Source organism: Pan paniscus, chromosome 9 (assembly GCF_029289425.2).
Source record: "Pan paniscus chromosome 9, NHGRI_mPanPan1-v2.0_pri, whole genome shotgun sequence".
NCBI lineage: Eukaryota > Metazoa > Chordata > Mammalia > Primates > Hominidae > Pan > Pan paniscus.
In genome coordinates this window covers 95,678,695-95,706,428 of record NC_073258.2, presented here as the reverse complement: position 1 = coordinate 95,706,428, position 27,734 = coordinate 95,678,695, and the positions used below count along the sequence as shown (strand labels likewise).

Here is a 27,734-nt window from a genome sequence, read left to right as displayed (position 1 = left end):
TTTTCATCTGGCCCTTTCATTCCTTGTGATTTTGATTGCTCAATTCCACTGGCTTCTGAAGACCTACTAAGTGAAGGTTCCTGCAGCCTCATCTGACAAAATATTTTGTGTGTGTGATTCATACACCACTTACCATATCTTCCACTGAGTATACTTTTCTGAATGTGCAGCTACTAGAATATAAGCACCAAGAGATTTGCCTATTTTGGTCTCCACTGGGCAGAGTGAACAGGGCGTACCCAATGCCTGGAATAGCGCTCAGCATTTAGTAGGCACCCAATAAGTATTTGTTAAATGAATAAATACTATCCTTAAGCAATTGCAAGAAGCTTGAAGGCAGGAATCTGTCTCCTTCACCTTTGTATCAACCTTAATTCTTGCAAGGCATATATCCCGATGAGGATGATTAGTAACAGTAATTACATCAGCCAACACTGTTGGAACACTACCATGCCAAGCATTGTGCTTTATATGTAGTATCTCATTTAATCCTCCAAGTAACAACAGGAAGAGGAGGTAAAGTCCTTTATTATCTCCATTAGAGATGAGAAAAGTCTTCAAGGTTACGTGACTTGCTTAAGGTCACACAGCTGACAGGCCATAGAGCCAGGATTCTCATTTACAGCTGTCTGCTCTAGAGTTCACTCTTACCCATCATGGTAAATTACAGTAGGCTCTCAGTGTCTGAACTGAATTAAGACCCTTAAAGGAAACTAATTAGAAAGGAGTGATGCTGGAAGCAGACCTATGAGACATTCTGGAGAGGCTACATTCAACCAACCAAAGATTTCACATAAATATAATGATTTTAAAAAAAGACCCATATTGGTTGTTATAACTTGTCTTCAAGAAGCTCACAACTAATTTTTACTTTAATAGAAATATTAAAACTAAAAGATTTTAAAAACCATGATTTTCCTTAGCTCCACTCATGGAGATGGAGATGTCATTTCAGTGATGACAATAATGAGAAGCCCCAGCCTCCCTTAGGCATAACAGATCTCCTGTCTTTAAGGGGTTGAGGTCACTTTCTGTGGCAAGTGTTTTCATATTTAATACGTTCCTTAGTGGCAACATGGAAGGCTGTTGCCCCGGATCCTTATGCTAGTATTAAAATGGTAGTTTCTATGCAAGACTTATGGGGTTTTAAAGGCTTCCAATGGGCAAGACCCTCGTTTACTCCATCATCTTCCTCTTCAGCTGCTTTATCCTTGTGTTTGAAATCTGATGAAACATCCCTGTTACTTAGCATCGGGGGAGGTTTTCTGAAGAGACAGTTTTTTTAAATTCAACAACAGTTGGGTTAGTAACAATACTGTTTCCTTTGTGCCCAGCAACAAGCTAAGCACTTCAGGCAGACTTTCTCAGTTAAGACTCTTATAGACTTTGGGCTTCTACTTCCTGGAACGGATCCTGCTCAGGTAAGCCTGTGTAACACAGAGGCACCTGCCGCCACCACCACAGGGTGCTGGAAGGTGTGAGGCAGCTGGTCCCTGGCTGCCTGGCTAGGCCTCTGCTCCTTTTCTTCTTCTTCATCTATAGCCTGGATTCCTTGGCTTGGACCTCGGAAATGGTCATTTTAATTCCTCAGTCAGGCTTTAAGGAAAAGGCTACCTCATAACGCTTAAGCTAAAGGGTTGATTTCATCAGAAACTACTAAATGCAATGCATGATGCCTGAGTAGGACACGTGTCAACCGATGGGCTGTAGGCTGGGCTTCACACCGAGTGTGAGTGCTTTGCTGATGGGATTCCCATGTGCTTTTCATACTTGGCCTGGCTCTAGAATGCATAGACTCTGTTTTTATTCACTTTTATTTGAGAAGTTTCCCATATCCCTCCCCTGTCTCAACTCCTTGGAATTGGCTCTGGTTAAAGTAGTTGGGTTAGGAAAAGAAAGTGGAAGCCCTCTGGGCTCTGCTTGCCCTCTTCCCCACCAAATCCCCACAGCCTGGTCTCACCTCCTCTTCCAGCTTGATGACCCTGGCCTGGGCATTGCTCAAAGCCTGGTCCAGGATCTCGATGTGTCTCCGATGGTCCTCACTTGCAGTCCGCACTGCTGCTAACTCCATTTCTAATTTCTCCTTTTCCTTCAAGAATTCTTTGTCTAGAAGGGAAACAAGAACAAAACTACCTCTATCAGAAATTGCACACCCTCTGGGCTCACGGCCAGTCGACATCTGGCAAGGATTAAAAATAAAAAAGCATGCAAATAATGGAGGACTGAATTGCTGTTTCTGCTCCCTTTTCATAGTGGTGGTATGGAAGGTAATGGTTTTCTCAAAAACCACGGTCAACAGTAGATACATTCCAGGCCACACTTGTGAACAGTACACAAAGAACCAGTGACCCTATATTCTCGATAACTCACTTCTCTACAACATTGACTTTCATACTTCAAATTAATCTTGTATCTACTATTACATTTTATGCTTACAACATTCCCTGCTTCCATTTTCCAAATCTGTGATGAAAGGGTGGGTAATATTAATAATAATATTAATATTCTCATTCATAGAAAAATAAACCAAGGTCCAGAGAGGTAAGCTCTTTGCCTGAGGCTAGACAGCAGAGGGGAGCTTCAAGCTCAGGCCTCCAATCTCCAGGTAGATCCTCTTTCCATATGACCTGGCCCCACAATTTCCCCTTTTCCTGCTAAAAAGGGGAAAGGGACAAGGCTTTAGATTTAGGAAAACTGCTTTTCTCTCATTCAATGGTGATGTAATGATGGCGATCACTGCCTCTCTTTGCATATGGGAAGCCAAGGCTGGTATGCTCTTAGTTACCCATCGTCCTATACAGACTGCTCTACTGTTGTAGTTTAAGCAGGCAGCGTCGATAGTGTCATGGGATGAGCATTTCTTATTGAAAATACTTTTCATGTTGCAAAAGCAATATGCTGTTTTTTAAAACTAAGACTATTTAGATACGTTGCTTATAATATGGAAAAACTTGAACAAACAGTATGTAAGAGATTGGCCAAATAAACTTCTAGAAACTCTCTGATAGGATGCATCCATTAAAATTAAATAAGAGAATACTAGTGACATGAAAAAAAGTCTCCTTATTGAAAACAGGTAGTTACAAAACCGTATGCATACTATTCTGTATTTATAGAAAATGAGGCATAGAATTACAATAGTAGCAGCAACAATAGTAGTTAGAAATGGATTTCTATGTGCCCACACCATTTCAATGTTCCATACTAGCTATCTCAATCCTCCTAGCAACCCACACTGAACCATACAGAACCCAAGTCTGGAAGCAACATCAGTGGTTAACCAGTGGTTAACAGTGTTTGCATTCATTCATATTTCTGTCTATATTCATTCGTTAATTTAACGAATAGTTATTTAGGACCAGCACTATGTGTTCTGAAGCAATAGAAAGAATGCAGCACACTAACAGGGCAGAAAAATGTGGTTTTAAATACAGGGCATGGAAATTAAAATGACACTGTAAGGCTGCAAATATCAGATAAACTCACAACTTTAGAGCCAGAAAGGATCACAGGAAACATCAACATCCAGTTCTCCCTCTTTTGCTTCATTGCTGAGAAGAGGAAAGTCCTGAGGAACAAAGGCACTTGTCCAGGGTCTCCCAGCCAGTGGGGACAGAGCCAGGGCCAGAATCTGGTTCTCCTGATGTCCCAGTACAATGTCCTTCCTTCTTGACTGCACAACCCTTGCATTGTCGAATTATGTCGATGGGATCAGAAGGCAATGGAACAGCTTCTGAATCGATAGACTGAAGGAGCTGACTTGTAAAGCTAAGTAGTGGCTGTGCTTCCTAGAAACAATGGCATCCCTGAAAACAAGATGAGGCCACCAAGATCCTGACTCAGAGCACAGCACTACTTCTGGGCTCTTTATGCCCCACTGCAGTGACCCACTGCACTGCCCCTTCTTCCTTTCTGCAGCATTTGAAATGGTGCCTCTGAAACTTCCTTCCCAATCCACTGGCATGTGAGACCTCAGCCATAACAGGCATGTGAGAGACCTAAACAAAGGGGTCAGTAGCAGCCCACTAGCGCTGCCCGTCCCCATCCACAGCCCTGAAGGGATCAAAGCACCTCACTCTTTCTGTGCAAAGTCACTGATATTTGACCACCTAACCCTAGGTTTGGACAACATCTCAATGGGCATAGTGGCTGCTGGCCTTGTCCAAGCTCTAGAGGGCACTCAGGTATTACTAAGCAGGCATCCTGGAGATGAACCACAGGATCTCAGAGCTTCTACCTGGTTATCAACCTAAGCATAAAGGTTCTTCTCTTTGTTGAGGGCCACCAAGTATACACTAATGTTGACCAGAAGTAATAAAATGATAGTCTGAGCTCAAGAATAGAAGCCACAACCAAAGCTTCTCATGTTCTGCAAATCAGTGATCACTATTATTGATTGCTATGTCACAATGATAGCTATTTATATAGTCCTGAGTCAACAAACACCCCACCCCCTCCAACACCCCCCCACCACATATATATATGATCTCAGCATTTGCTATTTGCTTGATAAGCAGTATCATATTGTAGCTAAAGAAAGGATTTTTAGCATGAGAAAGACCTGGATTCAAATCCTAGGCTCACTACTTTACAATTATGAGGCCTCAGGTGAGGTATTTAACCTCTCTGTGCCTCAGCTCCCTCAACTATCAAATGGCAATGGTAACATCTACATCACAGTGTTATTACGATGATGCTGTTGATGATGGTGATGCTTATAAAGTATAAAGGACTTTGTTTGGTTATTATTGATTCCCTGGGCCAATAAGAGCATCTGGCTCAAAAATATTGTTGAATGAATGAGTGAGTCTCTATTATGTGCCAAGTTCAGTGTCCACTGAACAATAAATTATAGCTCCTGTTAGCTATTAGGTATTCAGTATCCTCATGACCTCCTAACAGCCTTTGTTATGCAGTTGTCCACTCGACCTTCGAACCCACTGCTCGCTTACAAGCCGCAACATATCAGATGACTGGTACTGACCATGGATACCTCTGGTTCCTTCCTCTGCCCAGGCTCCCTAAACCCCACAGTGTACACTACAGACAAAGATGTGGAGACTGGACAAAAGCTACATTCGTTTCTGGGGTGTTTTGTAGACCTCTGAAATTCATGGGTCAAACATCTCTGTCCTGAATTTGGTGACTTTAGATTTCAAGCTCCAGCAGTACCATTTAGTATCACTCACACTGGTTCAGAACTCCTTGTCCACTGATAGGAAGTAGTGTTGTCAATTATAAAGTTTTAAAAACAATGCTCATGATAATAGTAGTAACAATATCTTCCCATGTTTGTTGAATAAGTATTGTGTTCCAGGAATGGTTACTTATAGTAGTCTCTTTATTCTAAGTTTACTGTATGAGGTAGGCACCATAATTTTTATTTTCCAGCTGAGGAAAATGCCACTAAAAAAAGGGTAACTTGCCCACAGAGGTGATGATCATCAATGGCAGAAATAGAAGTTGCATTTATATCTAATGCGTGTTCCCAAACACAGCCCTGTACTGCCCCTCCTCTCCAAGCACACATAGGGATAGAAGAGCCCCATTATAACATAGTTTATTATTGCACAGATTTAAGTTATGTCACAGGTCATATATCTCTGAAAACATAGCAATTACATTCACATGTGTATCCATTTACAAATATTAACTAATGAAGCATCTACTACTCAGAGGCATCAGAGTACTGCCTGGGTTCATACCCAGCTCTTCCACTTATGGTTCTGTGACTGAGGTAGTAAACAAACCTCTCTGTGCTTCAGCTTCTTTGCCTTTAAAGTAAGCATCACAATAGTACCTATTTCAAAAGGCATATAGTAAGTTCCCGATGAATGTCAACTTTGATAACACTGGTTATTATTGTTGTTACAGGAAGTATGATAAATTCTAGGGCTATGAGGTGAGTAGGATGTAGCATTCTGCACTTGATCTGGTGGGAAAAGATGTAAGGATATGGGCAAAGGCAATGTGACAAGGTGCTCTAACAGATGCATGCACAGGGTGCTATGAGAACACAGGAAAGACAGCTAATTCAGGGCAGGGAGTGAGGAAGATGGGGTATCAAGGCAGTGAGCCTACAAGGTGGGCTAGCTACGCTCCCCAACTCTTGGAGACATGGGGACCATGAAGTGTATCAGACTCACTCAAAGAAGTCATCTTTCGGGAGATAACAAGGGAGAGTCCCATGGTGAAACCACCTCATAAGAAGGTCCTTCAGTTTATTAGCTAAGCCTCTTAGGATGGATCTCAAGAAAGACAAGTCTCGTGATGAATTTTTGGTAGGGCTCCAATATACATACTGAGAATTCCTAGAACAGGCAAGTTGACACAAGGGAATTCTTGCCCAGAATGGTCTGTTTACTCAGTGGATATGAACTACCCTGAACTGTGTGGCACAGGGAGCTGTTTAGCTTGATGGCTCTGGTCCCATTTACATAGAAGGATGTCTGCTCATACACTGTTTACTCTTGAAACCACAGTGATGGCACAGGCTGTGTGGCCAGGCCGACCTGGTTTGACTTTGGCACCTTCACATAGCAGCTCACCTTGGACACATGATTTTACCTCTCTGAGACTCCATCTCCTCAAATGAAGCTCACAAGATCTATTTTGCAGAACTGCGGGTGAGGATTAAAATAAGTACCCATAAAATGCCTACCACAGGACTTGGCACATAATACTATACTTGATAAATAACAACAAGAGCTAACATATATTCCTGGGGACTTACCATGTCCCAGCTACTGTTCCAAGAGCTTTACAACATATAATCCTCACATAAGCCCCATTTTGACAAATAGAAAACTGAAGCAAAACAAGCTATGACACTTGTACAATGTCGAATGGTGGTCCCATTTGTGTCTCCACCCATACATTAGTCTCCCTTGCTTGAGGAAAGAACACAAGTGGTGGAAAGTAGAAACAGGCCCAATAATTCAAAGATGTCCCCTTTCTGTCTTACCCTTCTCCTTTGTCAGTTCTGGGTAAGGTTCCAAGTGGACACCCTGCTGAAACTGTTTCTGTGATTACTATCTGAGCACTAAGCCTAACTGCCAGCTGATCCATGGGACAGACGACCCTGTTCTACCATCTTAGCCACTTCAGTTAAGAAACATTGAGGGTGGATGTGTGTATAAGGTCAGGGCTCTATGTGCTGTGCTACAGCTTCATATTCAGTGCTCCCACTTATGGCTGGGGCTTCTGAGGACAGCAAACCTGTAAGCCAGCACTTCCTACATAGTAATTAATTTCTAGGGCTTTCTGATATAACGGATTTTCGAGAAGTTTTTCCCTACCCCATGTAGCTGGAGAGATAGAGGAGTCCAGCTACTGCCTGCTTGATCAAGGAGTGTCTAAGTCACTGGAGTGCTTGGTAGGTAAAACATAGGTGTTTGCTATGGTTTGAATATGGTTCCCCAAATTTCATGTGTTAGAAACTTAATCCTCATTGTAACAGTATTAAGAGGTGGCGCCTTTAAGAGGTGATTAGGCCATGAGGGTTCAGCCCTCATGAATGAATTAATGCTGTTACTGTAGGAGTAGGTTGGTTATTGTAGGAATAGGCTACTGATTTAAAAAATGAGTTCTGCTTGATTCTGTCTCATGGGATCACTTCTGCCTTCTGCCCTTTGGCCATGCAATAACAGAGCACAAGGCCCTCACTAGGTGCCAGCACCATGCTCTTGGACTTCCCAGCCTCCCGAACTATGAACCAAATAAACTTCTATTGTTTGTAAATTACCTAGTCTGTGGTATTCTGTTACAGCAGCAGAAAATGAACTAAGACAGTATTCTTTTCCTTTTTCAGCTGGGATCAAGGTTTGATCCTTAACCAACTGGATTTGGGGGGTTTAGGTCTCTCAGAGAGAGAGAGGGAGAAGAAAGGAAGAGAGAGAGAAAGAGAGAGGTATGAAGGCATAAAAATAGGCCAAGCTAATTCTGTTCAAGCTCCAAATTCCAAATGCTCCCATAGTGATACATAACTAGCCCATTCTGGCACCTGCTTCTGGAGAGTCAGGTATCTCTCTGGCACTTCTCAAGGAAGGTTCTTGGATGTGGGAAGAGGGGGTGGTGGTGGCAGAGTTAAAGGAGGAGGAGGCAGGCACAACAATGAACCTCAGAAATGCTAATAACTGATTTTAGAGGACAGTCCCTGGGACTCTCTGAGTGAAGATAGCTTAAAGGGCATTACCAGAGAAGAGGCCATAGACAAAGGAGAGGCCGAGTAGGGAGACTGATGGGAGCCATGTACAACAGTGTCCAGGCCCTCTATGTACCGTGCCAGAGCCCCAAGTCCAGCACTGGAGGTTCACTCAGAGAATGAACCTCTGTGTGAAGAGGCCAATGCTTCCTAACCTGGAATGCTCTATGAAATAGACAACTTTCATGCTATCTGCCCAGCTAGTCCAGTGCTGATCGACACCAATGGCATCAATTCTGTTAACTAGAAACTTCTCCACAATGCTGCTGAAATGAACTCCTCTTATGAAAAGATGTCCAAATAATTATCTGCCACACTATCCCTCCCTAATGTTTCTCCTCCATTTCTTCTTCCTCAGTGATCCCTCAGCTCCAAGATACCTGGCACCATATCTGATAATACTAAACAGATGTTGGAGAGGATTCTATTCCAAGGGACAGCTACAATTTATAGGGCAATTGAAGGGTCAGATTTATTAGAAAGTTCTTGTTGATACCAAAGGTAATTTCTTTTTTTCTGAGGTTGTGGGAGTGGAAAGACAATAGGAACATATTTCATTTACTTTACTGTCTACAAAACTATTTAGGTTCCTTCTGCCTCAAAGATATTCCACACTCAGGGGCCCCTTCTTAACATCTACCCCCACATCCTCACCCCAGTTTGAGTCAAAATGATGAACCTAGAAAGAGACTCAAAAAAAATAGAATCCAAAAAGAGCACTGTTTACAACACATACAAGTGATCTATTCACATGAGGCTTATTTGATGCAAAACAACATGAAACACGATCTACTTTTTAAAGCCACACATTAATTCACAAACAGAAAAGCAATATGATACAACGCTGACCTTAGAAGATGCTGGTTTGATTTTTTGTTGTCTTTTTAAAATTTGCTGATGGTTTCTTGGGTAAGGAGGCTTGTTATTTGGGGAAAGGGTCTTCAGCTTTCTGCTGTCCCTGAGCTCTGGTGCAGATTACCAGGGTTCTGCCAGGCAGCTGGATACATAGGCTGCAAGTGGGTGGTTAAGGTGGGTCTATTCACAAACAGGAACACTCCAGCGAGGGCTGGTTTTAAATGGCAGAGAGAGTGGAGTGTTTTTAAATGAGTTATGTAATAAGGAAAATTAAGAAGCGGAATGCAAACCAAACTGTTCTGCAGAACCCTGGGAGAGGGACAGGGAAGGGAGCGAAGGGAGAGAAGGGACGTTGGGGCCAAGTGGGAAGGAGAGGAGTTCTGAAGATGAACCCATCTCAGCCAGAAATTTCTTCAGCTGTCCTTCATTTTACATATGCTTCCACACTATCTGAACAAGAGTTCTGAGTTTGAAAGCTACTAGTTTAGTCATTACAAAAGAGACAAAGATTTGTGGAAATGGCTGCCGTTAAAATGTGGGGAAGAAATCTTCTGGAGAGATGGATAATATGGGAAAATGAGGTAAAGCCTAAAGTGCAATGCATTTATTCAAACTCTGTTGCCTAAATGTAAAAGAATAGGAATGTCCCTGTTGACACAGTGCTGTGCAGCAAAACTCTTCTAAACTGTTAATGACTTTTCAAGGCCCACCCTAAAGGCTATAGGCTTCTCCCCCAACCCACTTTTTTTTTGAGGTGGGGGTTCTTTTGAGTGTGGTTCTCTAACAGGTCCTTGCCACATTCTGCCTTGCACTCTAGGTCCAGTGGCTGACGTGTGTCTGTCTCATTTTTCCTACTGGACCTCTTCATAGTGACTAAGCTCTCTTCACGGTGCGTCGAAACCCTTCTATCTTCGTAGGACTCTAAAGATCTAAGATAACCGACGTGTCTTATATGTGAAGAAATTAAGTTTAGGCAACAGCTTATTGAATAAGAGGATGCTATTGGTATATAATCAAATTCTAACTGAGTCTTTAAAACAGTTTTCAAATACTTGTTACTGAAAAGTAACAAAGCCTAACCACAAAATCTTCTATTGGTCTAATATAGGAAAACAACACATTTTTGTCTTAACATAGTTATAATATTTTTGTTATTTTATATAATTTATCTATTGCTCTTATCTAGAACCCGCAGTGAGTTTAAAGCACCAAAAGTAAAATATCTCAGGTAGGATTTGGTAAAATATTTATTTGACTCTCTACCTGTAGAAGTTCTCTTAAATACAATTTTCTCTGATCTAGTTATTCTTCACATTGCATTTTACTTCTGGAAATTGTGCTTACACATTTAGGTGTAATTCAGAGGTTTTTTTTACCCACCCAAGTTTATTACATATGCACTTACAAACTTGCTTGACTGAGGAGACACCCATTCATCCAGCTCAGCTTCCAAATGTACTGTTCAACCTTTCACTTTATTTTGTTTTACTTGAAATAAAAATGTACTGCTACTTTGACATCACTGCTGACAGCATAATAAACTAGGCAATGAATTAATAATGCCACATAAATATAGGATGCCCAAGGCTCTTGGTTTCGACTATATACATACTAGTGATTCCATCTTAAATCAAACCTGAAGACTTAAACTTTTTGTAACCACCACTGAAGAAAAGTGCTTTTTTGCCTTCTTTTTTCTTTCTTTCTTTTTTTGAGACAGAGTCTGGCTCTGTGGCCCAGGCTGGAGTGCAGTGGTGCCATCTCGGCTCACTGCAACCTCTGCTTTCTGGGCTCAAGCGATTCTCCTGCCCCAGCCTCCAAAATAGCTGGGATTACAGGTGCGTGCCACCACGCCCAGCTAATTTTTGTATTTTTAGTAGAGATGGGGTTTCATGGTGTTGGCCAGGTGTTGGCCAGGCTGGTCTTGAACTCCTGACCTCAGGTAATCAGCCTGCCTCAGCCTCCCAAAGTGCTGGGATTACAGGTGTGAGCCACCGTGCCTGGCCTTGCCTTCTCTTTTCTTAACATAAAAAACTGACACTTCTAGTTGCAGATATGACAAAGTAAGACCCTCCTGGACGATTTGGCTCCTGTGCAGAGAACAACCATAAAACCTGGCCATAATATAAAGAATAATGATCTGAAGGTGTTAAAATGTGAACAGAAGCAGACAGTTTCTGATGGGGAGTAGCAGCTCACTTACAGAGGTGAGGAGAAGCCATACTAGCTATATAAGTTCTGTACCTTGATTGTGCTCATTGTTACATTTCAGGAAATAGGACATTTAAGTGTGTAAATTTTACTGGATGTAAATAATGTCTTAATTGAAATCAATATAGGTATAAAACAAATATAAGTATATAAATATGTATATAACATGTATATACTTATATTTGTTTTAACTAAGGCATTAAGGCATTATTATAATATGTGTGTGTACATATATATGTATATGTGTGTGTGTGTGTATATATATATATATATATATATATATATATATATACACATACGTTTTTTAAGTGGCCCCTCTGAATGCAGATATGGCTTAACCAAAGCTTGCCCCAAAGATAGAAGTTATGCTGGGGAAATCATTACATCCGGCGGAAAAAGTTGTTTATGCTAGGACTGATCAGGGATAAAGAAATGTGTTGTCTACAATTATATTCTCTCCCTTCTTTTAACTTCTGTAACCCCTCCCACTGTCATTTTTGCAACTTGCTTTGAATAGATTCCTTTTTTTCCCCCTTCTTTCTACCAAACCAGTCTTTGTAAGCAAAAAGAAAATTAGTAACAGATGCAAGCTTATTTTTAATGGTCTACGACCAAATTTTCTGGACTTAAAACAAACACTTTGTCCCCTCAAAAGTTCTCTGAATCCATTAAGATACAGCTGTAGGCTCTCACTATAATTCACGAACTAAAAATAGTTTTGAAAACTAATTGTAAGAAACCACACCATGGAGTTACTCGTTGTATTCTGCTTATTTTTTAATTTTTATCGTCCAGAGAATAAAGTTTGATTTCACAGACATTTTGAGAAAGCTTTCTTTCTTTCTTTCTTTCTTTCTTTCTCTCATTAACTCTAAGCTCTATTCTGATCTCAAGAAAATAAATTTGGGGCAGGGGGTATCTGAAGAGGATACACTGGATTATCCAACAAGGCCTTTTATTATAATTGGCTCTAGTTCAAAGATAGATGTAAAAGCCAAAGGCACAGAATGTTAATTCCAGTAGTTGGAACTCACTTGAGAAGATCTGAATACATTAGTATTAAGTCACAGCGCTGGGCTAAATAATTTGCAACCAATTAAGACTTCTAGTATAAAAATTTTCTAGTATAAAAGCTTTGTTCATTTACCATCCAGGATCCTTCGCAGTGTAAAAACATGAAATCCTCGGTCAATCCCAGAGCCGACAAAATTGACCTTTTGGAAAAGGGGAAGCAAAAAATAAGAAAAAGGAGGTCCTAATTCTAGTTGTGGTTTAGCCATTAAACACTTGATCACTCCGGTTGCAGTTTCTTCTTTGTAAAATGTGAACACTACACTAATGAGCTCTAAAATCACCAGGAGTTCAACATTGCCACCTCTCACATTCTAACATCTCTCCACTCACCTGGTCCGTAGGAGATGGCTTCCCCATAGCAGTTCAGTATAAGTCTGGGCTCCAGAATCGAATGACCTAGGTTCAAAATCTGTCTGCTTCAGTTATCAGCCTGTATGACCATGGACAAGTTACTTAATCTTCCTGTGCCTCAATTTCTCCATCTGTAAAGTACCTGCAATACTTACCTCAAAGGTTTGTTTGGAACAGTAAAAGAGACAATGTACCTGTGAGGGCTAGCAGAGTGCTTGGCTCACAGTAAGTGCTCAATTAGTGTTCAGTTAGTGTTGGCAGCTGTTACCGTTGTTAAATGACCACAGCCGGTCTGGCCTGAACCAGGCAGGACCTGAAGGATGGAAACTGGGGAGCAAACCTGCAACTCCACCTGAGGATACACTTGTAACCAGCAGCTCCACAGCCTCCAAAGACACTGACACTTGTGGCGGCCATCAGGTGGCTGGTTACTGGGCTCTGGTTCTGAAGACACAGGCATTGCTGGTAACCACACTTGTAACCTTTAAGGTACTCTCCAAATCTGATATCCAGATCTGCAGACCTCATTTCACAGTAGGATCCTTATGGTGAGAATTTATGGCACCACTGGGAGAGGCACCCCTAAGACTTCACTATCCAGCCAATTAACTATCATGGATACCCACAGGGCTAGTCCTGCCCAGACCTTTCTCCATCATTAGCTAACTGTGAATCCTCACTGGGAAACTAAAATTTTTTACTGCGTTTCTATGTCTCAGTTTTCTCTGTTTTTCTAAAGTGATAATAATTATGTTCCCCTGATGTGGGATTAAGAGAGAAAATAACAATTATATCTTGATTTATACATTAAGACAATTTACGAAGTAAGATCTAGGGAATACTTTTGAAGTTCTTTATTTTGCATCTTCCTTCAATATTTTCTCCTTTTGTTAAGGTTCTTTCTTCTTCTTTTTCCATGACTAGGTTCCTGGAACCGAGGTCAGCAAAGTATGACCTGCAGGCCAAACCCAGCCCACAGCCTGTTTTGGTAAATAAGGTTTTTATTAGAACAGGGCTACACCCATTTGTTTATGGATCATCTATGGTGGCTTTGGGGCTACAGGGACAGAGTTGAGTAGCTGTGGCTCTCAAAGCCTGAAATATTTACCAGCTGGCCCTTAACAGAAAGAGTTTGCTGACTTGTGGCCTAAAACACAGTGAGTTGATAGTAGATAGCCTATATGACTGTTTGCTTGAATAAATGATAATGATCATTTCATTCGATGTCCAGCAAATATTTATTAAATGACTCTAAGTGCCAGGCACTATGCCAGGTTCTGAACATACAATGAGTTGGGACTCCAATGTGAAGATGACAGACAGGGCCCCTCCCCTTATGGTGTGTACAGTTTAGTGGAGGAAGATAGAAAAGGATTATCCAAACAATTACTTATTTACAGTTGTGATGAGTGTTTACAGTGGAAAAAAGTACACAGTGCTGGGGGAGTATATAAAAGGAAGATCTAACCGTATCTTGAGATCAGAATAGAGCTTAGAGTTAATGAAAGAAAGAAAGAAAGAAAGAAAGAGAAAGCTTTCTCAAAATGTCTGTGAAATCAAACTTTATTCTCCCTAAGCAACTGCCATTTAATTTAAGCTTAGGCCTGAAGGTGGGTTTCCTGGTTCTGAATTATTAGGGAAAGCAAGGATTCCCTGATGCCAGAAGAAATGCAAATGGATTTCAGTATGTTTTCCAGTTTGTGCTTACTCCATCCATCTATCTGGCTATGTAGTGCAAGGAATGTTCAAAAGTTTAAGATGCTTGATTTTTCAGCCTTATATATAACAGGAAAGCCAAGCAAATAAATAATTTTAAAACCAACAACGTGAAAATCATAACCCATGTTTAGTTGTTAAAGGCCAGACATCAATACATGACCAAGAGGCACTTCTTCAATCAGCTCCATTCTTTAAGCATGGCAAATCAGAGCCTAATTTGAGCCTAAATTGAGTAACATTAATTTTCACACTTGGGGAGGAGATGTGATTGAACATAAACAGATGCCCTGCAGGCTGTGCGCACTTCTGGTTGTCATGTAGGTCTGAAGTTTCTCAGTGCTGCCTGTCAAGGTTGATCAAGTGGGCTTAAGCACTCACATGCTTTGCTTTCCAAAGTCAGTGAGGCTCAGTAAACCACGCAGGCATTCTTTGGGAACATGGCCCACTCTCCCACCCTGAAAGCTGGCAGGTCCTTCTGGAGAAGGTGCATGCCAAAATAGATGCAAGAAGGCAGGGAGAAGTGTTGCAGAATACATGTATTTTATAGACACTGCTTCACATTTCCTGTCACTGGTTAGCCCTCAGAGCTCTGGCGGCTAAATTGGGAGATTCATTCTTCTATTACTTTAAAGGAAATAGAGGTGCAGGTAGATTAAGCATCTAACTTCAGGTCTCTGAGCCTGTTAGTAAGACACCAGGACTCAGGAGATGTGGCAGCTTATCCAAGACAATTTGCTGGAGCCTGGACCTACAAAACTTTGATTTTTAGAACTGCATAGTCCTACTACATGTAAGGGTCATTTTCAGGAGAATCAGTTAAGACAACTTTCTTGATCAAAATGATGTCACCCTGGCAGGCTTCTTGGACAATCCTTCCCCTTTGCTCATGGTGTAGATCTGCAGTGTCCAGCATGGCCTATGGATTGGTTGGTGTGAGCACCTGGCCAGTTGTTACCAAAACCTTTATCTACCAGACCAATTCTCACCTCCAACAAATCCACAGCAGGGTAAATGGGAAGGAGTTAAAGGAGCCAAAAATGGACTATACTAACGTCACCTTTCTTGAGAAATACTATTGTTCTTAATAATGAAAGACTCCTATTATCTGGATATTCTTCTATTCTAAAAAAAAAAAAAAAAGAAGAAGAAGGAAGGAAGAAAGAATGCAAAAAAAGAAATTCAGCTATTTTTAAATTGCTTTTATTCTGATAGTAGTTTAATAATTTTACCCTAATATCTTGAAATAACAGAGGATTACCTGGGGTTTCTCTCAACATGACTGGAACATTGAGTTTAAAAGAATATTTTGATACTGACACTGCATAAGGATAATTTCAAGCCTATTGTCACCAGGATTTTCCACTTTTACTCATTCTCTCAATAAACATTTATTGAATGCCAGGTACATGAACATGCAAGGGGTTTTGGTGGGGGATGAATACTGGTGAAGAACGTCTATAGTTCTCCCATTTAGTGGAGCGTCACCCAAATAAATCATGACCTTACAGGATGCAGAATAAATGCTGTAACAGGAGCTTCACCCCAAGGAGCCCAGAGTCACGAGCAGCTGCAAGCACTAGTGCTGATTGGTCCATAAGAGGAGGTAAATCAGTGTGTTCACGTGTGACAACATCTAGCCTTCCTTCCTAATGATGCTTGATAGAAACCCATAGCATCTGATGTAATGAAACCTAATGAGGATTCAAAATAATCTCCTTATGCTCTATGTGGGTCAACAGAATAAATGTTTATGTCATCTTAATTTCTGATCTGTGGTTCACACAAGACCTTATAGAAATAAAAAAACCAGGAGGCATTTTCTTTTAGAAAATGATTTTAGTCTCCTTTAAGTTCTATAAGAGACAGAAAACGAAAATAGCTAAAATAAGATTCAAGGGTAAGATGATGATTGCCAGCCAGCTACATTGAAAACAGCAAATTATTATTTTTAAAACAATATGGTCCAACACATTTTTTTCTGTTAATTTTTAGACCTGCAAGAATTTTAAGGGAAATCGAATGCATATAGTTCTGACTCATTTACACCCATGACTCATCAATATGTTGTTTTAAACAAATCATTGAATGTCCAAGAAATCTTCTGTTTTTAGAGAGGCACATCATTTAACAGCCAGAATCTTAACACAAACTTGAGTTTAACCAGATATGTTGAACCTGCAGTGCCTAGCAAATCCCAAAGCGGTGGAGATAGGCTCTTGTGCAACCTTTAAACATGATTTGGGTTTATCCCAAAATAACACAAACATGACAGAGCTAATCAGGTCCCACTCAATTCAAGAATACAACAAAGCTCCAACATACCTATTTAAAAACCCCAATAAAATGAAATTTCATTTCCACCAGTTCAGTTTCTTCACATCTAATATTTTATTTTTGGCTTTCTGGCCTAGAGCTGATGGGAATTCTGCAGCGCTATCCATTTTCGAAAGAAACAGTTTTAAAAAGTTTCCGTGACTGAGAAGACACAGCTAAGAATGGTAAGAGGTATTTCCAGGGGTTCTGCCTTTAGCAGACAGTAACCTGCCTCTGGTATGCATGTGTGTATGTGACAAACAAATGGGAAAAATGAGAACCTTAGTTAAGTTGAGGGACAAAGAAGCCCGAGTTTCTCACAGCCAGACCAAACAGGAGTTGGCTAGAGGCCCTGGTTTTCAGGAGCAATTTGGCTTTGACATCACCATCCTATAAGCTACAAAAACATTTGGAAAAACAAACAAGCAAGACCAGAGAATTCACAGACAAACAAAAAGCTGAATTCCTCCAAAGAGAATGTTACAATACCATGAGGTGACAGGGGAAAAAAATTCCTCAAGGGCATCAAGCTCCTAAGCACTTAATTCCTCAAGATTTTTTGTATAGACAAATCTCATGACTGGGGGGAGTACAATGAGCCTGTTTCATGTCCACTTCAGTCTTTAGAATTAAGTAGTAATTACCCAGGCAGTCCACCAAGGCCTTCATAAAACTCTAACTTAAGAGCAGAATTCAGTTTTTAGAAGAAAACTACCCTGAGCAGAGGGAAATGTTTAAATCTGGCCAGGAAGGAACTCCTCCCTCCATTAACTGGGAGATCTTTCAAGTCCCGCCTGCTGCTTGAACTGCAAGAGTTGTTTGGGTGTTCTTAGACTTGGATGGCTAGTTTCCGTGCGAACACCTAGCAAAAAAGCTGAGCATGTTATTCTCTACTTCTCCCTTCCCTCTGACTCTCCCATTGCCAAGGTGGCTGGCAGAAGCTTCACAGCCTAACTCGGGCTTCTTGGTATGTATTACTCCAAGACATAACTTTTTTTTTTTTTGAGACGGAGTCTCGCTCTGTCGCCCAGGCTGGAGTGCAGTGGCGCGATCTCAGCTCACTGCAAGCCCCGCCTCCCGGGTTCACGCCATTCTTCTGCCTCAGCGCCCCACCCCGAGTAGCTGGGACTACAGGCGCCCACCATCACGCCCAGCTAATTTTTTGTATTTTTAGTAGAGACAGGGTTTCACCGGGTTATTCAGGATGGTCTCGATCTCCTGACCTCGTGATCCGCCTGCCTCGGCCTCCCAAAGTGCTGGGATTACAGGCGTGAGCCACCGTGCCCGGCCCGAGACATAACTTCTATTGCAGTCTTGCCTTTCTTCTAACCAAGTGCTAGAATCCCAAAAAAAACTCACTTGAAAAGGATGGCTTCCCTTAAGTGGGCAATATTTATAATTATAATCACTAGGTGTTTGAAATTTACTCTAACAATAGGGTTTCTGAACAAATATACAGATAATGGAACACATTAATAACTAGGAAGACAGGCAGTAATTCATGCCTGCCATTCTGTACCCACATGCTAAAATGAAAGCCTGACAGAGAGCACCATCCAACCTTCTGAGTATCTTTGCACCTATTGTTATACCTGCTCACTGAGCTGTGGGTTGCAAGGTGAGATGACGAACATGTTCAAACCTTAAGTCATTATCTAATCCCAACCTCCTCCTCCTTCATTTTATTGGTAAAGGGTGATCATCCATCCAGCTGCTCCAGTCACATCCCTTTTTCTCACTGCCATTATTCAATTGGTCAACCAAGTCCTACTAAGTTGTCATTTGTTTATCTGTCCCCTACTCTTCCTTGCTATTTCCACTGGCTTAGTTCATGACCTCTCTGTCTCCTCCCCAGATACTGTACTGAAATACCTGCTAACTAGTCTCCTTGCCTCTAGGATAGTCCCTCATGAATTTCTCCTCTGCTCTGCCTCCCAAGTTAGCTGCCCAAATATGTGCCTTGGAAACAATGAAATCATACTCATAATTTGAAGAAAACATTGGTGAATATTATTATAACCTGGGAGGGTAAAAGGTATTTCTAAGCAGGACAGAAAACCTAGAAGGCATAAATGTGGTCACTTAAAAGTGTCTTCTATAAGATAAAGAACAAAGATTAAAAACAACTGGAGAAAATATCTGTGACATATATATGTGGGGGACATGCTAATTTACTTAATAAAAGAATTCTTACAACTCACTAAGAAAACAACCTAACTATAAATTTGAAATAACATCTTGAGTCCATCCCTTGGCCACACTAGGAGAGGAAAAACTAATGTAAATAATTATAAAGCTGTGAAGGCACAAAGTGTCCTGCAAAGATTAGGTGTAAGAAAATTGGTTAGGTATCACCATTACCAAACCTGCTTCAAATGCTCTGCCTAGATTCAATTATATTACATATCGACACTGAGATCCTTTAAGCAGTTGAAAAATGCCTCTGGTCTCTTGTGTTTGCCTTCAGAACACAAGTGGAGCATATTTGCACAGAACAAATAATTCCTTGTCAAGCTGGAAGGGCCTCTTTGCTTGATAATTGATGTTTCAGCTTTGAGCCAGAAGGTTAAAGTCTTTCTGAAGAACATTTCTGAGTTCACACAGCACTAAACCCTATTACTCTATTATTCTATACCAGCCTTGGCTGGGAGGCCAGAACAATGCCCATCAGGTGAAACTGACTGGCTTTTCCATTTTGACCTGAACTAAGTAATCAAATTATGTCCCTTGACAAGAAGGCAAAGTATCCACAGAGTGTACAACACTGGCATTGCTAACATACCTGCCAAAGACACTAACTATACCTAGGCATGCGGTCATCCAGAAGGAATGTGTCACGATCTTAAATGCAAGTAGTAAAGACAACTCACCTTTCAAATGAAACCAAGGTGAGATCTATTGCACCCACAGGAAGAGACATAAGATAAATTTTGTTACAAAAGCAAGTAATTCAAAGTGCCGCTATAGCCTTTTATGTGAATCTGGAACATGGGCCAATCATCTGAGACCACAAAGGAATCCCAGGCAAAAGCCCTAGATAGTATTAGTGTCCATTTGCAAAAAACGTAATTTAAAAAATATAGCTAGTATTAATAGCTGGAATGCAATAATTAATCAATCTGGGGGACACACAAGAGGTTAAACCTAACCAAACAGTATTGGAAATCAGAAAATTTAACCAATTATTTTCCAGTCTTTAAAATGTAGGGCTGCACTGAGGAACCCACACATCAGAAGACCCCTATCATAAGACAGATGGCTAGTGCCTGAATACATTACTTTTTGTTGTTCTGAATTGTCTTAACTTTGTGAGCACTTACTCATAATCTTATTGAGAATTATGATATAGATATGAATTCCATTTTCAAAACAGCTTAAAAAAAGACAGTTGGATTTTTAAATTTCTGGCTAGTGCAATGAATCTGCAGAAATTCAAACCTTGACCAATGGTTTCTCAAAATCCATTTGATTCTATCATTTGCCTCTGCTAAAATTAATAAAATATTCTCCCAATAAATCAAGGCTTACAAAGCCACTGTTCATTATTCCTGGCTGAAATGGTCTCAGTGGCTTCTGGAAATGAGTGTCACGCATGGAGATATATAATGCGATCACTTAGATGGCTTGCACACTGGCAAGGGGCAGCCAGTCTAGAACTCCACAACCTATACGAGGACAAAACCTCCCTAGAGAGAACCAAACCCCACCACTAGGCTGCCTTCCATTTCCTGGATAAAAAGGGTTGTAACTTATCTGAAGTAGTGAGTGCCAGGACATGCTGTGATGTTGCTATTACTTGAAGGGTATTATAGAGAGAGAGAGAGAAACTGTAGGTCAGAGAGACAGAATAAACATTACTAAAGCAACACATAGTGACCTCAGCTTTGTCTCGGGCAGACCTAGGAGGGCCTCATCTGAGATCAATAGGTTGTATGCTAAATTAACAAACAAAAAGCATACAGCACAAAACCCACTTGAAACTAATATGATTCTTCCTTCAGGACCCCGTTTTTAAACAAACAAACTTTGGGATAAATAAATAAGTGGAGACTCACTCTGGGAAGCATAATGCCCCTCTGCAGCTTTGTCTTCATGCCCTTCGTATTCCCTGCTGGATAGTTGCCTGTTGGCAGTCTCTAGTCGATCTATGAACAAAGAGGAAATGATCACAAAGAAATGTATATGGATTGAAGTCATCATCTAACCAAGAAATGAAATATGTGCCAAGAGCTGGGGAGGAAGAGATGCTGAGGCAGGAGCCCAAAACTGAACAACTTGGGGACAGACAGTAACTATGTCCCAAAATATCAAAAGAAAAGGCTTCAGATGCCACACTGTGTCTTTATGCGATCTAATGCCAAATGATATGCACGAGCAGCAGGCAGCTAGGGAGAGGTGCTGAGAAAAACCACCTCACTGCCTCCAAGGCCAGCAAACCTGATTTGAAGTATTCACAAAGACAGTCTCCTTGGCCTCAAACCCAGCCCTAGTCTAATCTTGATCATCAGCTGTATATTTTAGCCAGTGACAGCTTTTTGTATCTCAGAATCAAAGAAAAAAAATAACGAATACCAAAAAAAGTCAAAATGACCTAATGTATGAAGACTGTACACAGCAAGTTCTATGTTTGCTCAAACCACTTGGTAAATCTTTAATTATTCAATAAATAATCCAACTCAACAAGTATTCACTGGATGCAGATGATACCCAACCCAAAAGAGTTTGTAGCAACAGAAAAGGTGGGATCTAGCTACTGGGTACTACCAGGATGTTGAGTGTTTTGACATATGAAGCAACTGAAAATGGCTTGGCTGAAGGTGAAGTAACATTTATAGGTTAACTCATTGTGCATATTGGAGACTGCCAAAATCCAGCAGCAGGTGGCTCCTATCTTTCAGCAAGTTTATTGTCTACTTATTTCACAACTGTGGGGACTTTTTCCCCCCAGGGGGAAAATATGTCTAGCTCTGTCTTCTATTGTCCACCTAGCAATAGTTAAGTGCTGCTTTTCAAAGTGTGCTACCAAATGACAGCCCCATGTGGAAAGGGTTGTGCGTCTAACATTGATCTTTTCAAACATTTGGATTCTCATAGCCATGAATCGTGGTTGAGTACTTTCAAAGCAAGAAGGAGCCGCAAACAGAATCCCTTCCTTTGATAGACTCATGCATACAGGCTGTCACTTCCAAAGCTTGATGCTGCAATATACAACCCACAAGGCAGAAAAGAACAATTCTGCTTTTTGAGCACCTCCTCCCTTCCCCAGATCATTGAAATACACAAGATTATCCAACACAGGTAGACCAGCACCTGTGGCAAAGCACTCTGGCCTTGAAGTCGTGCTTTTAGCTACACTAAAACTCTACAGGTAGTTTAGATAGAGAGAACATGAATAAACCTGCCTCGGAGGTCTCTGTTGAAATCATGAAGTCTTCTAATCTCGCCTTCCAATTTGTTTCTCATGGCCTTGTCCAGTGACTCTCGCTTGGTGGTAGACTTGACCAGACTTTCATAGGCTTCCGAAATTCTCTGAAGTTCTTTTTCAAACTAAAAGAAAGAACTGGCATTAAAGTGGTACCTTTGACATTCATGCTGGTGTCTTGGTAAAATGGATTCTTAGACATTGCCAGTGTGAAAGCTGTATCTTCAATGCAGTCTTTCTGCATCTCAAGTTTCATGTGTACCAAACTGTATAATCGATTTCATTCCCCCACCTGCTCTCTAAAGACTACATTAGGATCTTGTAAATTACAGGCTCACAAGTCTGGCTGAACTGTCTGATGTCACCTTGTAAAAGTCCCTCTGTACCAATATTAGAAAGGGGTAAATCTAAACATAACTTAAACCTCTTACACTTTTAATGGCAATTTATAGCTATTATGATTATTTCCAGTTAACATCAGGAAAATATTAAAATACAAAAAAAGAAACAACTATAATTAGAACCCAAGTTTCCAGACTCCAAGTACAGTGCACTTTCCAGAGACACTTCTATCTGTCCCCAAAGGAACATAAAATCCACTGGAGGAAAGGCTTCATTACCTAGTATTTTTATTCCTTTGTCTATAAAATTATCTATATGGTGCAGTGGCTCACGTCTGTAATCCCAGCACTTTGGGAGGCTGAGGTGGGTGGATCACCTGAGGTCAGGAGTTTGAGCAGTCTGGCCAACATGGTGAAACCTTGCCTCTACTAAAAATACAAATATTAGCTGGGCATGGTGGTGGGTACCTGTAACCCCAGCTACTTGGGAGGCTGAGGTGGGAGGATCGCTTGAGCCTGGGAGGCGAAGGTTGCAGTGAGCAAGATCACGTCACTGCACTCCAGCCTAGGGCAACAGAGTGAGATTCCGTCTCATCAAAAAACAAAAAAAAGGATTAATGGACATGTACCTAATCATAAATAAATATATCACAGACAATCTCTTTATATTCAGGAATTGATAGCCAAGAAATTAAAATCATTAAAAAAATATTTCACGAAATCAAAAACTAACTGGGGAAGCGTTTAATCTATGGCACATATAAATTGATAACAAATAGCTCTATTCTAACAGGAGTTTGATGTAATAGTGTGATTTTGATGTAGATATCAATAAATCCCATTGTATTGTTATGTAACATAAATGCAAGAGAAAGGGTAAAGACCAGGTGAGGGTGCCTGCAAACATGGATGGATGCTTGATGAGATGCTGCTAAGGTCAGAATCAAAGGCAAAGCTGATGGGGTTGAAAGCACTAGTGCCCTTCACTGGGTCCCAGATCACAGCCATGTTTTCAGTCCTTCCATAAGACAGCAATGGCATCAGGAGCCAGGGACCCTCTTTTCTGAGCCCCAACTGCCCAGATCAGAAAGTCCTGCCAAGACTCCTATAAATAATAAATATCTGAACAGATATTCATTGTTTGCTTACATGTCAGGTGTTTTTCCAGATGCCAACGATACAGAAATAAGGACAGCAATTCCTGGCCTTTAGGAGCTAGGAGTCTTAAGTTGGCCTGTAAATATTACAAAGAAATGGTAGTCCAGGAATGAGGGCAAGGTAGAAGTGGCAGGAGGTAGGGCCAGAAGGAAGGACTTTAAATTATGGGCAGGGGAGGCTTAGTGGGGGTGAGATATACTGGGGAAGGAAGATTATAACTCTGATCTCATCCAAGTTTTTATAGAGACAAAACTAACAGATGGGGTTGGAGGGTGGGGGTTTATGGGAGAGGAGGTAGAAGAGATATCCAGGTAAAAAGTTAATGTAAACAGCTCAATGACAGATGACAAGGGCCTGAACTATGACACTAAAAGGGCAAATTCCAAAGACACTAATGAATAGAATCAACAGGTTTTGGTGACTGGGTGCAGACAGTAAGGAAGAAAGAAAGCAAATACAACATAAACATTCACAGCTTAGAAGATGGGGTAAGGAGACTTAACCAAGATAAATGATTCTAAGAGAAACAAGCTCAATAAAGAAAGAAAACCAGTCTGGGTTTGGAGATACCATGTTTGAGGAACCTGCTGCACATATTGGCGAAGATTTCCAGTTAGCAGGTGAACATACAAGTCTAAAAGCCAGGAGAGTGGCTGGGTGTCCTCAACGTACAGATGACAGATGACATCAGAAAGCGGAGACCACTCAGGGAGGTAAACAGAAGATTAGAAGGCCAAAAAAGCATTCACGCCAAAGGAGGGGCAGGGCACCAGGGAAAAACTGAAGCCAGTGGAGCCGTAGGAGCCTAGAAGCCAAAAACTTAAAGGAATGAGAGATACTGTGGTCAGCACCCTGAGAGGTTACAGAGGAGCCAGGATACGGCTGAGAAGAGGCTGATGAACAGGCTGGAGAGCACGGGGGCTTCTGCTTAGCGGCAGCCAACTGGAGCCGAGCTGAGATAACCAAGGTTCCTTTTGGTACCACCTTATGTTCCCAAAGGCCTCCTTATACCAGAGTTGGTTCTTCTGTGGTCCCCTCATTTCAACAAGGCCTTTCTGATTCGTCCACAGATATCATGAACCGCTGGTAATGCAGCAGCACAGAGGACGGTATGTCCTAAATCCTGTTCATAGCCTTAGCATGAATTATGATCCTGTCTTTAAATTTTATTCACAAAAGAGATGGCTCCCAGACACACTAACACTTCTTTGCTGATTTTATCTATAAAAGGTGGCTTTTGTTTTCAGACAGCTGGGCATGTCACAGGAACAGTCCCCATCAAGACCAAAGGGCATCATCAAGTCACCAGGGAAGCTGAGAGTACCACACACTTTGAGGCATCCACCATGAGAGTGGTGTTCAGGCTTCCAGTCTAGGACAACTAGCGAGGCTTCCTTAGCTACACCCACAGGGACCCTTCCCTTGGTCTGATTTTATAGTATTTTTTATCTGTTGTATTTCCCTCATTGGAATTCTAATCTGCATCTGCACTGTGCGGCTCTGATTCGACTACTAACTCCTTGAGGGTAGAATAGCTCTTACTGTCCTAGAACTATGCCTTGCCCATGACAAAATACTGACTGATTAATTAATCTTTAAATGTATAACTTCTAAAGACAGACTTGGACACTGAATCATGCATTCTTTCCTTTTACTCAAAGAACTTCCCTCTGCATACTGTCAAAGGAAACTTCAGGATCCCTACCATGATATAGTTTACTATCTCAAATCCTAAAACAATCAAGACCTGACATAAGGTTATCTGCTTAGAAGGGACCTAGAAAAAAAAACAAGGATCTTAGTTCAGAACAAGGTAATTCCTATGAGAACTGATAGCTGTAATGGTAGAGAAAGACTAATCCCCTTCAGTGCATGCTATGGATATGGTTTGTCCCCACCAAAACTCATGTTGAAATTTGATTCCCAGTGTGGTGACATTGGGAGGTGGGGCCTAGTGGGAAGTGTTTGGGTCATGGGGGCGGGTCCCTTGTGAATGGCTTGGTGCCTTTCTCGCAGTAGTGAGACTAGACTGGATTTTGCAGGAATAGATTAGTTCCCATGACAGCAAGTTGTTATGAAGAAGGACGTGCTCTTCACGTTTTGCCTCTTTATACATGTCCGCTTCCCCTTTGACCTTCTGCCATGTTGTGACACAGCATAAAAGCCCTCGCTGGAAGCCAAGAAGATACCAGCGTCATGCTTCTTAAACTTCCCAGCCTGCAGAATCACGAGCTAAATAAATCACTTCTCTTTATAAATTACCCAGTCTCAGATATTCGGTTATAACAACACAAAAGGGAATAAAAAAGTATGATTACAGAGGACAGAGTTATGAGTAAATGTAGGAAGTTAAATAGATGCAGGGTTTTTTTGTTTTTGTTTTTTTGACAGTCTCATTCCATCACCTAGGCTGGAGTGCAGTGACACAATCTTGGCTCACTGCAAACTCCACCTCCTGGATTCAAGTGATTCTCATGCCTCAGCCTCCAGGGCAGCTGGAATTACAGGGGTGCATCACCATGGTTGGGTAATTTTTGTTTTTTTTTTTTTTTTTTTAGTAGACATGGGGTTTCACCATGTTAGCCAGGCTGGTCTCGAACTCCTGATCTCAAGTGATCCACCTGCCTTGGACTCCCAAAGTGCTGGGATTACAGGGGTGAGCCACCACACCTGGCCAAGATGTAGATTTTGACTTAACATAAAGAAACATTTCCTAACTACATTTTCCAGAAGTGTAGTATACCCATTAGTGAGCTTCTCTTCTCTGGAAGCATTCAAGTAAAAGATGAATACCTCCTTTCAGAGAATGACGCAAGGATTACTAAGGAATGGGAAGTTGAAGTAGACTCATTTTAAGAATTTTAAAACTAAAGCTTTTTATTTCTGACTGTACACTGCTTCAGAGTAAAACCACACCTTCTTCTTTCTATTACTCCATGTTCAGAACATCTTAAGCACCCTCTGATATTTGTTAAAGATACAGGGAGGGTTAGACAGGCTGGTTTGATCCAAAAACTATCCAGACCAGCTCAGACTCTGAGTACAGTGCAGGAGGGGAATCCCAGTTTACCTTCCCAGCTCTCATTCTCCTTTTTGGCCTAGGTGTCAGGGAGCTCTTAGGCCAGGCCGTAAGAATCCCTGCAATCACAGAAATACACTCAATGTCCCAGAGACAGAACTACAAGCAGAGCAGAAAGCCCTGCATGACTTCCACTGGCACTGTTGTAATAAGCAAATGGACAGAGAAGGCCCTGAGAAAATCTCAGCCATTTCAAGCTCCAGATACTGGTTTTTTCCCCTGAGCACCTTCACGTGCAACACTCAGGGATCCACAGGACCAAAGAAAGGCCTGCTGTGCAAGCCACAGACTGCCCAATCAAAGCCACCTTTGTTTCACTCACAAAAGAGGGTCTTCACTAAAGCAAGCCTGGGGTAACTGTTAATACTTGGCCCTCTCCCATCAAGTGCCCGTCTATTCCCTGATGGCTTTCAAGGCCAACCCACTCAACAGCCCACAGTCTGGCCCTGGTAGAAACTCCATCGTTAATTAAGTTTCAGGGAAACCGGGAGGAAAAAGATGCAAAAAACATAATCAAAAGGAAAGACTGAAAACAACATCTCTTTCTGGGGGTCCTCAACCATCATTCCAACATTAACAGTGATAATCACTGCCTTGAGCCTCTTTGGAAACAGGGTCTTCATAACTAGGCTGGGATTTTATAGTCTCTGAATTTAATCGTTCTCTTCTGCTGTGTTCCTGGCACAGTATGCATAGGCTAAATTCTGCAATTAAAAATTCATCTATTTTTAGTTCTGCCCTTACAATGCATCTCTGCAAGGGCCAAAACGTTCCCAATGCTGCGAGGAACTCAGATGGGATGAAACTGTGGGCATAGCGGGGTCATATCCTACAAGATTGTATAGCAAAACAGGGGTCACATCCATGCCAGAAGAACTGGCAGCTATCATCCCTGAGAAGCAAAGTTGTCACCTCATCTGACCACCCTCTCCCCAGACCTAAGGCTCAGGCAGCTACACTGAGTGGCAAGGCTGGGGATGAGGGAAGATCTGGGACTAGGGTGACCTT

The 27,734-nt window shown here is 41.4% G+C and overlaps 1 protein-coding gene across 4 annotated transcripts in view; it reads right to left on the bottom strand.

Annotated features, from left to right (window-relative positions):
- The window catches only part of AMOTL1 (angiomotin like 1), a 146,690-nt gene that overhangs the window by 24,286 nt on the left and 94,670 nt on the right, over window positions 1–27,734 (bottom strand). For all 4 annotated transcript variants that reach the window (XM_008953811.6, XM_034933559.3, XM_034933558.3 and 1 more), the window contains 3 exons: window positions 22,129–22,273; window positions 20,782–20,871; window positions 1,961–2,106 (listed from right to left, as the gene is read on the bottom strand). In XM_008953811.6, the coding sequence (XP_008952059.4) occupies window positions 1,961–2,106; window positions 20,782–20,871; window positions 22,129–22,273 (381 nt within the window). The remainder of the gene's footprint in view (window positions 1–1,960; window positions 2,107–20,781; window positions 20,872–22,128; window positions 22,274–27,734) is intronic.